This window comes from Elephantulus edwardii, unplaced genomic scaffold, assembly GCF_000299155.1.
Source record: "Elephantulus edwardii isolate Elephantulus edwardi_28Jun2011 unplaced genomic scaffold, EleEdw1.0 scaffold00398, whole genome shotgun sequence".
Lineage (NCBI taxonomy): Eukaryota > Metazoa > Chordata > Mammalia > Macroscelidea > Macroscelididae > Elephantulus > Elephantulus edwardii.
In genome coordinates this window covers 817,311-835,624 of record NW_006400148.1, presented here as the reverse complement: position 1 = coordinate 835,624, position 18,314 = coordinate 817,311, and the positions used below count along the sequence as shown (strand labels likewise).

The 18,314-nt window shown below is 37.3% G+C and overlaps 1 protein-coding gene across 1 annotated transcript; it reads left to right on the top strand.

Moving 5' to 3' along the window:
- The first annotated feature begins 6,420 nt into the window (after positions 1 to 6,420).
- FPGT (fucose-1-phosphate guanylyltransferase) lies at positions 6,421 to 17,698 on the top strand. The gene is made up of 4 exons (XM_006902369.1): positions 6,421 to 6,509; positions 11,951 to 12,118; positions 13,152 to 13,244; positions 16,257 to 17,698. The coding sequence occupies exons 1-4, from the start codon at positions 6,428 to 6,430 to the stop codon at positions 17,696 to 17,698; spliced, it is 1,785 nt and encodes a 594-aa protein (XP_006902431.1). The 5' UTR covers positions 6,421 to 6,427.
- The last annotated feature ends 616 nt before the right edge of the window (positions 17,699 to 18,314 follow it).

Here is an 18,314-nt window from a genome sequence, read left to right as displayed (position 1 = left end):
ATATTTTTAAATAATGTGGCAAGTGGATAGTAGGGAAGAAATCCTAAAAGAAAAATTCCAAGGAGGTAAAAAAAAACATCTAAAAATTTATTATAATGAATAATATGCAAATTAAAACAAAAATAATTTCATAAGTTTTATATTAGTAAATGTTTTATTATAATTCCAGGATAGTGAGCATATGCATGCTTTTAGACACTGCTAGTAGGAGAATAAATTGTTATAATCACTTTAACTTTGTGGAGAACAAGTTAATTTTCAAATAAACCATAAAATGCACATACCTAATGATTCAAATATTCCATTTCTAGAACTATCTTCTGAAAGTGACTAGTACAGAGATGGAATGAACTCAAATGTCCAACAACAGCCAAAGAGACAGATAAATTTCTCTAATAGCTGGTTCTTTGGTTAAAAATAAGAAACTTCTTGGTAGTATAATAAAAACTTGTTCTATTAAAAGGGTAGAGAATACCACAAAGTTTATCTTACTTTACTGACTAGGCACAATTATATGGCTTCGTGAATCAATGAATTAAGGATGACATTGTGAATAATGGGACATTCAAAAGAGTTCATTTTGCTCAAATGTAACCTGTACATAGACCAAGAAGCAACTGTTCAATTGAACAAGGGGATATTACATGGTTTAAGGTAAGGAAAAGTCTACTGTATGGTCATATCCTTTCACCATTCTTATTGTGTCCATAAACTAAGCAAACATGTCAATAAATTGGACTATATGATAAGAATGTGGTATCACATTTGAAGGGAATTTCATTAACATACACGATACAGAGGACACAACCTTGCTCTAGCAACTGAAGTTGGTTTGAACCACCTAATAAAGATCAAAGAGTATAGATTTGAGAATGGATTATAGTTCAACATTAAGGAAACAAAAATTATCTGAGCTAATAGATAACATCATGAAGAATGGGTAAAAGATTGAAGTTGTTAAGGATTACTTAACTCCACAAGCAACAGTCATGGAAGCAGCAGCCAAGAAATAAATCAACATATGACACTGAAAAAATCTGCTGTAAGCAACCTCTTTAAAGGACTGAAAAGCAAGAATATGACTTTGAAAACTAAGTTGTGCCTGTTCCATGTCATATTTTCAACAGCCTCCTATGCATGCAAGGGAGCTCTGTTGGCCTTGTGGCATGAAGCTGTGCTGTAACCCCTAAGGCATGCTGCTTCAAGGGAGAAAGACAGGCAGTATGCTCACTTGTGATTAACTGTCGGTGAAACCTGCCCTGCTGGAGGGTCAGCTACATGTCAGTTCTCATTCAACGGTCCACAACTACAACATGATGCAAAAGTGGAGTGATGGGGGAAAAAAAAACAGATGGAAAAATTTATGTCTTTGTATTGTTATTGGCAAAAAAACATTGATTATATTTTGTGCTTCTAAAACAAAAAACAACTTTGTCTTAGAAAAAAAGAATGCAGCCAGGATGCTCCTTAGAAAAATGGAGGGCAAGATTTCATCTCCCATACTTTGGGAATGTTATCAGAAGGGGTTAGTCCAAACAGAAGGGCATCATGTCTTCCTCAAAAAATATCATTTTTTTCCCCTGAGGCTTCTGCCGTGAATGTTCTCCCAGACTGCAGCACGGTTTTCACAACTCAACTATCTACTGTATTATTAATGTTCTTCAACAAGAATATATTGTTGTCGGTGCTATCAAGTCTGCTACCACTCATATTGATCAAAAAATCTGAACCTTTTCCTGTTTTGTACCATCCTACCATCTCTACCATGTTTGAGCCAATTGTTACTATCATTGTGTCAATCCATCTTTTTCTTTGTTTTTATGGCAGTACGAGGCCTCAGGAATTGAAGGGATATCTAGTAACATGTTTGAGCTAACAGATATAACCCTAGAAACTCTCAACAGTCTATGCTAGGAAATTTGGAGAGCAAATGCCTGGCCAACTGATGGTAAGGGAAGACAGCCATATTTGTTCCCATTCCCAAGAAAAATGATCTAACAGAATGTGGAAATTATCAAACAATATTATTAATATCATATGCAAGCAAAATAAACTGAAGATGATTAAAAAGTGGCTAGGATAGTACATAGAGAACTGCCAGAAGTTCAGACTGGATTTAAAAGGCCTTAACACTAGGAATATCACCTGCTGATATCAGACGGACCTAGCTGAAGGCAAAGACTACCAGAAGAATGTCTACTTGTGCTTTACTGACTATGCAAAGGTATTTGAATGTGTGAATCATGACAAATTATAGTTAACATTGGTAAGAATGGGAATTCCAGAGCACATAACCATGCTGAAGGAAAACCTATATTTAGACAATGAGGCTGTTGGGGGAAAAGGGCAAGAGGATACTGTTGTACTGTACCGTCGAGTCGGAACAGACTCATAGCTGACCCTCCGGTAGGTTTTTAGAGGCAGTTAAAGACATGGGAGGAGATTGCCCATCCTGTGGAGTGGCTGGTGGCCACCAACACTGTGCCTTCAAGACTGCAACTCAGCTTCTTGCCACTAGGCCACCAGAGCTCAAGGGAACACTTGAATCATTTACTCAGTTTACATACTGAATAGGTATGAAGAGAGGATACAATCCTGACACATACTTTTCTTAATTTTAAACCAAGGGAACACTACATGTTCCCTTTCGACTGATAACTCAATTACAAAATGATCAAAAGATAGGGAAAGACTTTTCACACAGGAAGACATTCAGGTGGTCAAGAGACACATAAAGAAATGCTCACAATCACTGGCAATAAGAAAGATGCAAATCAAAACCACAATGAGATTGCATCTCACCCCAGTGGTAGTGGCAAAGTTCAATAAAGCACCAAGCAATAAAAGTTGGAGAGGACGTGGAGAGGTGGGAGCTTTCATACACTGTTGGTAGGATTGTAAAATGGTGCAATCACTCCAGAAGACAGTTTGACATTTCTTCAAAAAGTTGAACACAGAAACTCCATATGACCTAGTTATTTCATTACTAGGAATAAACCCCAAGAAAACTAGAAGTGCGACACAAATGGAGATTTGTACACTAATGTTCATAGCAGCATTATTCACCAACACAAAAACATGGAAACAACCCAAATGTCCAACCACAACCGAATGGATTTAGAAATTATGGTACATTGACATAATGAAATATTATGCTGCATTCAGGAGCAATTATTTCAAAAAATACTATGCTACTTGGAAGAGGCAGGAGAATATCATGCTGAGTGAAATAACAGACGAACTGCATAAGACCATTACTATAACAATGGATAACTGTTAGAACATGTATGGGAACTCAACGTGGGGAAGGCTGAGGAAGGGTAATGATGAAACCACAGGGTTACATAGTTTTGTGGGTGGACGGAATGAGAAGAAGTAAATGGAAAGGCCCAGAAGAGGGTGAAAAGACAGGGTAATGATGGGCAAGGTCCAATCACGATTAATTTTATAAAACGCATGCGTAAGAATGACTGTATGAAACAAAATGCGAGTGAAGAATTATGTGAAACACACTGTACATGAACTTTGTAAGCAAACCAATTTTAAAAAAAGAACATAGAAAAAAATAGAGATTCATCTTGAACTACAATGTTGTGAGTGACAGGATAATACTATCCACAAGCACTCAAGAAGTTTATTGAATATCACTATTATTCAAATATATATCAAAAACCAAAGCCAACGAAGAAAAAATAAAATATTTCTACCAACTTTTGCAGTCAGAAATTGATCAAATATGCAATCAAACTACATTAATATTAATGAATGATTGGAATGCAAAAGTTGAGAACAAGGATGAAGGATCCGTAGTCGGAAACATGAACTTGGTGACAGAAATGAGGCTGCAGACAGGATTTTGTACAATCAATGATTTATCCATTACAAATACCTTTTATAAGAAACATAGACTATATACATGGATTTCACCTGATGGTATGCATAGGCATCACATCAATTACATCTGTTGGAAAAAATCATTGGAGAAGCTAAAGATCAGCTGTGAAAACTAGGCCAGATGTTAATCGTGGAACAGACCCTCAACTACTCATGTGACAGGTCAAACTAAAGCTAAAGTAGGTTAAATTAAATCCACAGGAAGCAAAATTTGATCTTGAGCATATCCCACCTGAATTTCAAAACCATCTCAGGAAGAGGTTTGAGGCCCTGAACAACTAACGAAGACCAGATCAGCTGTGGGAGGATATCAAGAATATCATCCATGAGGGTGCAAAAGGTCATTACAAAGACAGAGAAGTAAGAAAAGACCAAGATGGTGGTCAGATGAGATGCTGAATATTGCATTAGAGTGCTGAGAAGCCAAAGCGAAGAAGTTTTAAGGAGCTGAACAGAAGATTTCAAAGGGCAGCATGGGAAGACAAAGCAAAGTATTACAATTAAATGTGCAAAGAGCTAGAGTCAGACAATCAAAAGGGCTAAACTAGTTCTGCATTTGTTAAACTGAAAGAACTAAAGAACAAATTCAAGCTTCAAGTTGCGATACTTAATGTTACAGGCAGAATATTAAATGATCTAGGAATCATTAAAAGAAGATGGAAGAAGTATATGGAGTCACTGTCCCAAAAAGAATTGAATGACACAGAAGAATTTCATGAAACAACATATGATCAGGAGTCAATGGTGATAAAGAAGGAAGTTCAAGCTGCTAAGAAGGAACTGGCAAAAAAAAAAAAGGGCCCTGGGAATTGACAACATGCCAACTGGCATATATCAACAAATAGAGTCTGTTCTGGACATGCTCACCAGGTTCTGTCAAAAAATCTGGAGGACAACTACCTGGCCAACTGACTGGAAGAGATCTATATTTATTCCTATCTCACCCCCACCTCCCCCCCCAAAAAAAAGTGATCGGACAGAGTTTAGAAATTATCATACAATATCACACACAAGCAAAATCTTGCTGAAGATTATTCAGAAATGTGCTCATGTGAAATCTATACTTGAACCAGGAAGAAGTTGTCAGAACAGAGCAAAGAATGGTTCAAAATTAGGAAAATTAGGAAAGGAGTGTGTCAGGGATGCATTCTGTCTTCATACCTTTTCAATCCATATGAGGAACATAATTTAGGAGGCGGGGCTTAATAAGGAAGAATGCGACATCAGGATTGGAGGAAGACTCATCCACAACATGTGTTAAGCAGATGGTACAACTTTCTTTGCAGAAACTGAGGAGGACCTAAAGTTTTGCTGCAGAAGGTTAAGGACTGTAGTCTTCAATATGGATTGAAGTTTAACATCAAGAAGATAAAAATTCTCACCACTGGGCCAATTGGCAGCACTATGATGGATGGAGAAGTGATTGAGGCTGTTAACAATTTCAGCTTGCTTGGTTCCATAATCAACATTCTTGGCACCAATAATCAAGAAACCAAAAGACAAATTGCACTGGCATGGTCTGCTGTTAGGGACCTCTCTAAAGAGCAATGATGTCAGTTTAGAGACTAAGGTGTGCCTGATCCAGGCCATGGTATTCAAAATTACTTGCTATGCATCAAAGAGCTGGACAATGAATAGGATGGGAGAAGAATTGATGCTTTTGAGTTGTGGTGTTGGAGAATTGTATTGAACATACCATGGACCAACAGCAGAACAAATAGGTCTGTCTTGGAAAGGGTGAAAACCAAGTTTTCCTTGGAAGCTCACATTATGAACTCCATCTCACATACTTGTTTTGGGCATGTGTGCAGGAAGGGCCAGTCCTTCAAAAAAGACTTCATTCTTCAAAGTGTGGAGGGACAGCGCAGAAGAGGAAGACCATGGATGAAAAGAAATGACGTAGTAACTGGGGCAAAGGAATTAGGTGTTCTCCAGTCAGTGAGACTGGCTCACTAGGCAGGGTTCAGAGCTACTGTACTTAGGGACACAGGCGACTTAATGGCAAAGAACAACAACCATAACTTTTCAATCAGGGATTGAAGCACTGGGCTCCAAATGATCCAAGAAGGAATCTCTATGGAGAGGTTTTGGGGAACTAACTTCTCTCCTGGCTGAAACAAATCATCAGAGAGAATGAATGGCTTTTAGAGAAAACAGAAACTAGGTTGTCACTTCAGTCATCTCCTTACCCAGTGGGCGTAGCATTTTGCCAACCTAGTCCACTCACCGGTTCATTAGAGTTCAGAGTCGGGAATAAGGGTCCCGGACTCGGGAGAGTCCTACAAATCGCTACTTCGCGTCTCCTTTTGAGACCATTGCTAGGGAAACGGGTCTGGACATCATCACTGCGCTCCTTGGTTGCTCCACCGCGCTCCTAGAGGTTCCGGGGGCGTGGCTATGTGAGGACGCACTTAGGGGGCGGGGCTTGGGGAAAGCCGTGAGCAAGGGGCGGGCTACGTTACAGAGCGCATGCGTACTATACTGCTGCCCAGGGTTCTTGGAAGTGTCACCCTGGCAGAGGAAGAACTGGGCTATGGCAGCCGCAAGGGTTCCTGCAGATGTAGCTCTGCGAGAATCTACCCAGCGAAAATTGAGGATGTTTTCAGAGCTAAGAGGTATCAAAGGTGTAACATGAAATTTCCTGGGCAGTGGAGAGGGAGGTTACTTATGCGCAGGAGATCTGCTGGACTTTCACTTCCTGCCCTGCCAACTGCGAGTCTGGGACGCTGGCACAGAAGTAGTGACTTGTTCTTACGTCTCAATGCACTTTCTTTATGTTATATTTGCTACTTCATTAACTTTATTCCTACGAATAAAGAGAATTAAATTTAGAAGCAGGAGAACTCAAACTCATTTCCAGAACCTTCTCATAGCCCACTCTTTTGGGTTTCTGAGGCTGTCAAGCACCTGGAATTGATCCTGGTGAACTCAGAAGGCTAGAGTGAGGTGCTTTCTTGGTGTTAGCAGTGTTACTCCTGTGGACTATGCCACCATGGCTGCCTAAGGAAGCAGGAAGCAAGGAGGAAAAAAAGTCTGTTAACTTGAGTAATTAGGTTATTTATTTGGTTAACATTTTACAAGCGTTATTTTCGTTGTCTCTGAGGCATGATGTCTTGACTCTTAAAAATTGATCTGTTTTTTTGCCTTTCCATCGATTTCCCCAGTTCTGTAATATAAACACTTACCAATGGAGGAAGGCAGAAGAATTACCAACATAAAAACGAAAGAAATTTGTTACCGAGTACTTTAAAAAAAAAAAAAGAAAAAAGCTATACTACATGCAATTCTCTGACAACTGCTTAATAAAAGTTGTTTATTTTGTTGATACAATGACCAATTAAAATATTGAAGTAATATTAGCCCTTTCGATATTTTAATTGGTCATTGCATCAACAAAATAAACAACTTTTATTTGCTATGAGTAATGTACAACTCAGCAGCACTTAACAACAACATAGAGATAGCCCTTGGCCTAGTGGACAGAAAGTGATGCTACCAAGCCAAAGGTGGGTGCTTTTAAGCTGCTGCCCTCAGGCCTGATTTTAATTATTTTTGGTCATTCTTCTAAGTGGTATAGTACTGCTCTGTCCATTTGCTGGACAGAGGTACCATGTGTTGGCTGTGATACTAAACACTGTGACATTGATGTGTCGAATACAATAATGGTTACCCATGGTGGACAGTGTTTGATGGAGATCCCCTATGAAAACAGGCTTGGAAGTAGGAGTGGCATCCACTTCCAAAATAGCTTACTTCCAGAAACTATGAACTTGAAGAAATGATGAGCGTTATACAAGTGTTCAGGTATTTTCGTTCATAGGGTTACTATAAGTCATCAAGGGCACTTATCAATAACAGTATTTGGAAGGCAGTAAACCGTTACTGGCTAACTGACAAGACTTTTGCTAAGTAATAACCCTTATTCATGTGGTGTATCAGTCAACAAGAGTAGTAAAATGTCTAGCAAAAGTACATGTGAATGAGTCCATTAGTATTTGTTTTTTGGTGTTTTTTTTTTTTGTGCAGTGCAACCTTTGTAGATCTGGTGGTACAGCTTTGTTGTGCCAGTAACCAAAGAGAGAGGGGTTTTTTGTGGTCTGAATCCACCAGTGACTGTGGGGGAAAAAATGGAGATTTAGGGAAAGATAAAAGTTTGCAGCTTTGAAATCTACTCAGAGGAATCAATTTGATGGCCTTGAGTTTGAGTTTTGCGGCCTTTTTAAACTTGCATAATGCAATGTATGATTAAAACGTTAGCAAAATTAAGTACCTATATTTATTAACAGTAACCTTGAAAAGTGGAACCTTGGGTTAAGGTTAATGAACAAATATAGGCTTGAACATGTGAAAATTTATTTCTAAAACTAGAAATTCATTTATCTGTTTCTTTTTAATCGTTGTTACAAGAATTGTGGGGAACAAGCAAATATGCCTTGGAGAGGTACTGCCAGAGTGCCCTTTGGAGGCAAGAATAATGGAGGCATGCTACTAGAAGGGGCTCTTCCTAAAAGAGAGACATGATGCTTGGAATGGTGGAGAGGTTAAAGGAGAGGAAGAACCTCAACTGTGTTGATTGACATGGTAACTGCCGTGATGGGCTCTTGTGTGCCAGGAAGTGTGAGGACTCCTAGGTCACTATGAGTCGTATTCAGCTCAACAGCACTTAAAACAACAGCTGCTGGCTTAGGAGTAAGGAGTTGTGCTGCCAACCCAAAGACATGTGGTTCATATTGACCAGCTGTTCACTGGAAGAAAATGGGCTGTCCTCCTCACATATGATTCACTGCTTCTGAAAGCCCACTGGAGGGTCAGCTGAGTCAGTTTCAACTCAAGTGTACATAACCACATCACCATAATAATTGACTCAAATGTACATAACAACACCACCATAATAATTGAGTAAGAATTGGTAAGTCAAAGGTACCCCCATTAATCAAGAAACAAAGGTAAAAAATAAATTGTGAAGGGTCAAGGACTGCAGCCTTCAGTATGGACTGAGGCTCAATGTCAAGAAGACAAAGGTTCTCACCACTGGACCAATTGGCAGCATCAGGATGGATGACGAAGAGATTGAGATTGTTCACAGCTTCAGTTTGCTCGGCTCCACAGTCAACACTCTTGGCACCAGCAGTCAGGAAATCAAAAAGCGTATCGCGATGGGAAAGTCTGCTGTTAGGGACCTCTCTAAAGAGCAATGATGTCAGTTTAGAGACTAAGGTGCGCCTGATACAGGCCATGGTATTTGCAATCGCTTGTTATGCATCAGAGAGTTGGACAATGACTAGGGAGGACAGAAGGAGAGTGGATGCTTTTGAGCTGTGGTGCTGGAGAAGGGTACTGAATGTACCCTGGACTGCCAGGAAAACAAACAGATTTATCTTGGAGAGGATTAAACCAAGCTACTCCTTGGAGGCAAGGATTCTGGGGCTTCGTCTGACATACTTTGGACATGTTGCCAGGAGGGACGGGTCCTTGGAGAGGGACATCATGCTTGGGAGGGTGGAGGGACAACGCAGGAGGGGAAGACCCTCTATGAGATGGATTGATTCGGTGACTGGGGTAATCGGGATGGGTGTGTCAGAGGCGGTGCGGTTGGCGCAGGATAGAGCAGGGTTTAGGGCTGTTGTGCATAGGGTCGCTATAAGTCAGAAGCGACTTGATGGCACATAACAACAACAACATAATCCCTTTGAAAACTATTTTAATCACTCTTAAACTTATTTGCTAGAAATTCATGCCTATCAGAGTAGAATTTAGTTCCATATGATCTTCAGTGTCTTTAATATTAAGAAAGGAGATTGACATTTCCCTCACTGACACTCATTATTGTGTGTATTCAAACTGAAGTAAACAATAGGGTCAAATCATTTTGGGAACACATTCAATTCTGAATATAATAACCCTTGTTTACTAGATGTGCTTCATAAGATTCTCAGGATTATAATCTTTTGGAAGGAGATCACCTGGCTGATCTTCTGAGATACCTTTTGGAGAACTCAGACTGCCCACTCTTTGTAGTAGTGCTTTGCTTGACCACTCAGGCAACCCAAAGATTCCTTAATCATACTTCTTTTGTTGGTACGTTCTATCAAGTCAAGTATGACTCATAGCAACCCTGTGAACAAAAGATCTGAACCCTTTTCTATTTTGTGCCTTCCTCTCACTTCCGGATACACAAGAGCCTATAATAGCAGTCACCATGTCAGTCTACCTTGTCAAGGTCTTCCTTGTTTTCCTCTCCTTTGCTGATCCTCCACCCTTTCCAGCATCTCATCCCTCTTCAAGGAATAGCTCCTCTTAGCAACATGCCCAAAGTGTGTGAAGTGAAGCTTTATCATTCTTGCCTCCAAAGAGCACTCTAGCTGTACCCTCTTCAAAACATACCTCTTTGTTCTTTTGGCAGTCCATAGTCCTATGGAAGAGTTCAGTGCTCTTCTCCAGCACCATAGCTCAAAGGCATCAGTTCTTTTTCTTTATTCATTATTCATTTATTCATCTTAATTCATTGTCCAGCTCTCAGATACATAACAAGAATACCAGAGAATATCTGTTTGTGCTTTATTGACTAAAGGCATCTATTGATAAAGGCATTTGACTGTGTGGATCGTAACAAATTGTGGATGACATTGGGAAGAATGGAGTCCCAGAGCACTTAATTATGCTCATGCAGAGCCTATATCTGGACTAAGAGGGTGTTGTGCAGAAAGAGCAGGGGGAGCAGTGCATGTTTTAAAATTTAGAATGTAATGTGTCAGGGTTGTGTTCTCTTTCCATACCTATTCAGTCTGTATGCTGAGCGAATTATTTGAGAAGCTAGACTGTAGCATTAAAATTGGAGGGAGACTCATCAGTAACCTGTGTGATGCAGATGACACAACTTTTCTTACAGAAAGTGAGGAGGATTTGAAGCACTTGTGACAAAAGATCAAGGAATGTAGCTTTTGGTATGGATTGCATCTCAATCACAAGAAAACAAAGGTTCTTAGCACTGGACCATCTGGCAATGTCATAATGGATGGAGAGGAGATTGAAGCTCAACAGTTTCATTTTACTTGGATCACAATTAATACGCTTGGTAATAGCAGTCAGGAAATAAGGAGATGCATTGCATTGGGAAAAGATGCAGCTAGGGGCCTCTCCAAATTAGTGAAGAGCAATGATATAATTTTGAAGACCAAGGTGTATCTATCTGTTTCAAGACAGAGCCTTTCTGATCACTTGCTATGCATCTGAGAGCTAGACAATGAATAATCATACTATTAATCATTACTAAATTCACAAAAGTAAATGATATAGCTATGAAGATAATACAAAATATTTCCTGTTTCTCCTCTTTCCCATACAGGCAATTTTTTAAAGATAATTATTTTATTAATTTTAATGAACATTTACAGAGATTTTGGATTTTCATTCATTCATTGTTGCACTTTTTTCTTTACCTCCCTTCCCCCCCAGTTCACTCCTCTCTTTGAAAAGCAAAAGATAAACTTCTTCATTGGTATACAATCCCCCTGACCCCGACCCTGCCCACCCCCTACCCCAAATGCACTCCCCTATGCAACCTTAATTCTGAATTCCTGTGATAATCATAGTATGCTATCATATATCACTTTTAAGCTGTTCTCTCTCTCATGTTTCAATTCAGTATACATAATCTATCCAATTTTTCTCAGTCTTACCCCAACCCTGATGTCAGTCACTTTCTACAACAGGGGCACCACACAGTGTTTGTCCTTTTGTGACTGAGATATTTTACTCAGCATAATGTCCTTAAGAGTCACCCACTGGCAATTTTTTTTAACACCTAGCATTAGATGCTAATTTATTCTGACTTGTAACGAACCTATGTACAAAAGAATGAAATCATGCCCAGTTCTGTACCATCTTAACAGTCTCTGATATGTTTAAGCACATTGTTCTAGTCACTGTGTCTTGTTAAGAGTCCTCCTTTCTCTTGCAGACCCTGTCCTTTTCCAAGGACTGGACCATCTTTACTTCATACCTAAAGAATGTGAGTAGATTTATGATAATATAGTATCTTTTTTTTTCCAATTAGGCAAAACTGTGACAGCTGGGGAATTCTGGGACATTGTTGCAATAACAGCAGCTGATGAAAAACAAGAACTTGCATATAAGCAACAGCTCTCAACAAAGCTAAAAAGAAAAGAGTTACCCCTTGGAGTTCAATATCATGTTTTTGTAGATACTGCTGGCGTCAAAGTTGGTATGCATTTTATGGTCAACTTTATAATAGATTTGGGGCAGAATGATTGTTGAAGAAAAGCCTTTCAGTGGCTTACAATTAATCATAAGGGGTGTATCCTTTTATATCCTTTGAATTTAAATTTAAATTGACTCTTTAGACTGAATTTCAAGAATGTTATTGAAAAGATAATTTATTAATTTTTGTGGTTTGGACCTTATGGCTCTTAAGGTCCCACTTCAATTTTTTTTAAGAAGTGTACACGAAGGGAGAAAATGCGGAAATATATAAACTTGGCCTTTTAGTACTATAATGTAGAGTACAATGTAATTAATGATTTAAATGTCATAGACTGTTTACTTAAAAACCTTCTTTAGGTAAACTTTGTAATTTGATCTTTCATTGCAAATAAAATTAATGATATTTTCACTGAGGAATATTTTCCATATATTTAAACCTGAAGCTCCTTGATCCAAGGGGTGTTAAATTTATCTTAGTTTTAATCTTACTATGGAACATTGTTTGAATTCTCATAGCTATAAGCTCAATACTTACCATTCCCATCATATAGATAAGAAACATACCTTTGAATAATTCATTGAAATTAAGTAGTCATAGATAGTTTTAAAGTCTTTCTGGGGAAATGAAATTTTGCAAAACTTTTTTAGAATAATTTCCAAATGAAATATATGCTTGTATCATATGGGAGAATTATTTAAATGGGTGTTTGTATTCTGTAACTCCATATACAAGCTTATGTTTGCAAATGGTTACAAATTTATCATTTTAAAATTCTGATTCTCAGGAGAACGTCAGCTTATCATTTATTACTTCAGAATGATTTTTGGTTTTAATTAATTAACTGTTGGTTTCTTTTCAATGAGATAAGTGTTTAATGTTCAATGGCGTCTTTGGCTTTATCTTTGTTGTCTTTCTTTCTACTTAAGGATAATCAAAAGGAACATACCTGAAGTTAGAAAGCCCAAATATAGTAATTTCCAGTTTTCAGTAAGGTACTATAATATAAATTGAGCTTTTAAACTTCATTTTTAAGGAAATGGTGGATCAACACTTTGTGCTCTTCGGTGCTTGGAAAAGCTGTATGGAGATAAATGGAAATCCTTTACCATCCTACTTATTCACTCTGGTAAAGTTATTCTTCACTAATTTACAATTTCTCTTTAGTATTTTACCGTTGATACCCTAGAGACTTTTCTTTTTTTCCTTTAGCCGTTTAAGTTATTCTGCTTTGAAAATAATTGTTATCCTGTTCTTGTTATATTTAAGTTGTAAGAACCGTACTGTTATTCACAAAGTTTAAATACCCTTTTTCAATTATAGATTAAATGCGTCATCAACTTTGTAATGTAAGTTGCTTTTCATATGTTACAAAAACTTATTGGGACTACTTCACAGTCATTCTTGTTGGAAAGAGGAGTATTTACCTCTTTGATGCAAACATTTGCCAAAACCTGCCTTCATTTATTTTCCCTATTACTCATAGTCCAAAGGCTATATTTCCTTAAAGACTTAAAAAGAAAAGATGTTGACAAACATAGATTGACAAGTAAATATGTACATGGAAAACATACACAGTAAAGGACATTTTAAAACAAAAGCATGGGAAAGCTTTAATATCAATTAATCTTTCAAATGAAATAAATTAACCAAATTTATTTGTATGAAAAACTGGTTTTATGAAAATCTTTTATTTTTTTCTATATACTAGGACCTCATGAAATTTTTTCACAGTCCAATTTAGTCCAGGGCAGCATGGCTTCCAGGGCATGTTCCAATTCTTACAATTTATATTTTTACAGAGTAATGCTGCTTTATAAAGATAATGTCAAAATAAGTTATTGAAATTTTTGGCTTAAGATTAAGTAAAGAGTAAGAAAAACAAATGTGTATAGCTGTTCTTCAGAAAAAATATTTCCATCAAATTAGCAGAATTTATATTGGATATAATAGAATATATATTGTTGCTATTGTTGTTATGTACCATCGAGTCAGAATTGACTCATGGCTGACCCTCTTATGTTTTCAGAGGCAAACTATGACATGAGCAGATTGCACATCATTCTGCCACAGAACAGCTGGTATATTTAACAGTGTGTGGACTGACAGCTCATCTCTTTACCACTAAGCTACCAGAGCTAGATAAAATATTTCTAGTGCTAAACTTTACCATCTACAGAGGTAACTTGTGGTTGCTGTGAAGCTAAATACTGAGGCACTGATGTTTCAAATGTGATAATGTTCACCATGGTTGACAGTGTTTGATGGAGCTCCCCAATTAAAACAAGCTTGGAAGCAGGGGTGGCATCCACTTCTGATACAGCTTGCCTCCAGAAATGCTATGAACCTGGAGAAAGGATGAAAATTTTCCAGGTGTTTAGGTCTTTCTTTCAAAGGGTCACTATGAGTTGCCTACAACTCTATGGCACTTAACAACAACAACAAACTTTACCATAGACTAGTTTTTCAAAACAGAAGCATAAGATATTATTATTGACTTTCCTTTATAAATATAATAATATTGCAACAGTAACTGCTACAGTGGGCTCTAATATGTCAGAAATAATGAGGATAGCACAGTGGACAGTGTTCAGATCTTTTGTTCCTAAGATCGTAATGAGTCATATTCAACTCGCTTGCACCGAACGGCAATCAAATAGAACATGCTTAGTTCCTTATTTATTCTACATTTATTGATCTGTCAACTGAGATTTAGTGGGCAAGGAACTTAATAAAATATAAATGGCTAAAACAGGGTAAACTATTTTGACTCATTTTTGTCTGATTCTTTTTACCATGTTAGTTTGCTTCTCATTATAAATTATTACATTAAATGATTTAAGACATTTAATGATTTAATGTATTTAAGAGAAACATTTTTTTAAAAAATTCACTGCTATTAGACTCAGTAAAAGGAAGGAGGGTTGTCTAAATTAGAAACAACCACAAGTTTAAAATGCCTCAACTGTGTTTATGTAGTAATTTGATGTAAAACTGTGTCTGGAAATTACTGTTTAATAGAGATATATATATTTTTTAATGATATGTCAGATTTTGTAACAACTTTCCTTTGAAATGGATCCTTAATGTAGATATTTAAATATAGTGGAACTTTGTTGTTGTTGTTGTTGTTGTTATGTGCCATCGAGTCGTTTCCGACTCATAGCGACCCTATGCACAACAGCCCCAAACCCTGCTCTATCCTGCGCCAGCTGCACCACCTCTGATACACCCATCCCGATTACCCCAGTCACCGAATCAATCCATCTCATAGAGGGTCTTCCCCTCCTGCGCTGTCCCTCCACCCTCCCAAGCATGATGTCCCTCTCCAAGGACACGTCCCTCCTGGCAACATGTCCAAAGTATGTCAGACGAAGCCCCAGAATCCTTGCCTCCAAGGAGTAGCTTGGTTTAATCCTCTCCAAGATGAATCTGTTTGTTTTCCTGGCAGTCCATGGTACATTCAGTACCCTTCTCCAGCACCACAGCTCAAAAGCATCCACTCTCCTTCTTCCTCCCTACTCATTGCCCAACTCTCTGATGCATAACAAACGATTAAAGCGTATCACGTTTGGAAAATCTGCTGTTAGGGACCTCTCAAAGGTCCTCAGGAGCAACAGTGTCTCTCTGGAGACTAAGGTGCGCCTGATACAGGCCATGGTATTTGCAGTCGCTTGTTATGCATCAGAGAGTTGGTAGTGGAACTTAATATTTAAAATTTGGATGTTGTTGTTGTTAAGTGCCGTCAAGTCGTAGATGACTCATAGCAACCCTATGAATGAAAGACATGAACACTTGTATAACTTTCATTGTTTCTCTATGCTCATAGAGTTTCTAGAGGCAGATCATATTTTAGTCCTTCCTCTTTTTTTTTAACAAGTTACATTTGATTTGAAGCATTTCAAAGGCTCTGTGTAACATATATTGTGTTTCCTAATCTAGAATCTCTCTCATTATTTCACATGATGGAAGAATAGTCTTTTGACTTTACAATCTGGAACTTATTATTTTCTCCTGAGATATATTATACATATTCTATCTTTATAGATATTTTAATCATATTTAATGTCCCTAGATTTTTAAAATTTTTATGAATGGTAATACATTTTTAAATAGTAATTTTGTTTGTTCCATTTTATAGGTGGCTACAGTCAACGCCTTCCTAATGCAAGTGCTCTGGGGAAAATTTTCACTGCTTTGCCTCTTGGTAGTCCCATTTATCAGATGTTAGAATTAAAACTAGCCATGTACATTGATTTTCCCTCACATATGAATCCTGGGGTTCTGGTTACCTGTGCAGATGATATTGAACTTTATAGTATTGAAGAATCTGAGTTCATTAGGTTTGACAAGTCTGGCTTTACTGCGTTAGCTCATCCTTCCAGTTTGACTGTAGGTACCACCCATGGAGTATTTGTCTTAGAACCTTCTAATGATTCAGAACATAAAGACCTTGAATTCAGGTCTTGCTATCGTTTTCTTCATAAACCCAGTGTAGAAATGATGTACCAATGTGATGCTGTGTTTAAAACCAAAAGTTTTTCTCAGCAGAATTCTGTTGGGGATAACCCTACTTCAGTTGAACTAAACACAGAGTATGTCTACACAGATAGCCTGTTTTACATGGATCATGAATCAGTGAAAAAGTTGCTTGCTTTTTATGAAAAAGAAGGCACAATAAACTGTGAAATAGATGCATATGGAGACTTTCTGCAGGCTTTGGGACCTGGAGCAACTGTGGAGTACACCAGAAACACAACAAATGTCACCAAGGAAGAGTCAGAGTTAGTAGATATGCGGCAGAGAATATTTAATCTTCTTAAAGGAACATCATTAAATGTCATTGTTCTTAATAACTCCAAATTTTATCACATTGGAACAACTGAAGAGTATTTGTTTCATTTGACATCTGATAGCAATTTGAAGTCAGAACTTGGCTTGCAATTTTTAGCTTCTAGCATCTTTCCAACCATGCCACAATGCTTTGGTAGATCACCCTGTGTCATTCAAAGTATATTGAAGCCAAGATGTTCTGTGTCACCTGGCTCAGTTGTGGAATATTCCAGATTGGGCTCCGATGTTTCAGTTGGGGAAAACTGCATAATCAGTGGTTGTTATATTATGACAAACATTGTCGTGCCTGCATATTCTTTTGTGTGCTCTTTAAGTTTAAAGATAAATGGACACATAAACTATTCAACTATGGCATTTGGAGTGCAAGACAACTTAAAAAAGAATGTTAAAACATTGTCACATATAAAATTACTTCAGTTCTTTGGAATGTCTTTCTTGTCATGCTTAGATATTTGGAATCTTAAAGTAACAGAGGATCTATTCTCTGGAAATGCGACATGTTTAAGTCTGTGGACAGCACGCATTTTCCCAGTCTGTTCTTCTCTGAGTGATTCTGTTCAAACATCCTTAACAATGTTGAATGCTATAATGAACAAATCAACATTCAACCTTAATGGCTATCATTTGTTATCCATTGAAGAAATGCTTAGTTACAAAGATGTAGAAGATATGATAGCTTACAGAGAGCAAATTTTTCTAGAAGTTAGTTTAAGTGAAAGACAGATTTAGAAACTTTTTAAGTTTTGTGTATGTTACCTTTTCTTGGTCAAGGTTTCAAATACAGGTGTTTTTGGTAAATATTTTTTTCATTAAAATGAACTCATTTGTTTTTATGTCATTTAGTTACATAACAGTAATAAAAATATATTGAAGCTTTTTTTATATAAGAAAATTTTAAAGGCATCCTTCCCCCTTTTCTTGGTGTTTATAACTCCTTTCATTTTTTTTTCATTTTCATAAGTATGGATTTGTAGAGCATTATTTATTTCATATCATCCCATCATTCATTGTCATTGCAATTTTGAAATCAATGTTAAATTGATTAATCGTATTTCCTTTAACAGAGTTATTTTTTATCTAGTCGATTGACTTTACTTTTAACTTCATATTTTTTTCCATACTCTGCAGATGGTATTATGGAGCAGTAGTTGGTTAAAAGTTAGACAGCAGAACAGAGGCAGAAGAATATAATATAAAATACTATGATGAACACCTACAGGAAAATGAAAATTGATTGAAAACACAATTTATTTGTTTATGTTTTGGTATTAATGCATATGTAAGTAGTTTTCATCTCAATGTTAATAATGAAATATTTGTTAATATTTTGTGTTTTAAATTAATA

What these genes read in the sequence shown, in the direction of transcription:
- FPGT (XM_006902369.1), top strand. Translation starts at nt 6,428, where the DNA reads ATGGCAGCCGCAAGGGTTCCTGCAGATGTAGCTCTGCGAGAATCTACC. An exon ending in GATGTTTTCAGAGCTAAGAG is followed by an intron (nt 6,510 to 11,950) that starts GTATCAAAGGTG and finishes TTTTCCAATTAG; the next exon opens with GCAAAACTGTGACAGCTGGG. An exon ending in CATCCTACTTATTCACTCTG is followed by an intron (nt 13,245 to 16,256) that starts GTAAAGTTATTC and finishes TCCATTTTATAG; the next exon opens with GTGGCTACAGTCAACGCCTT.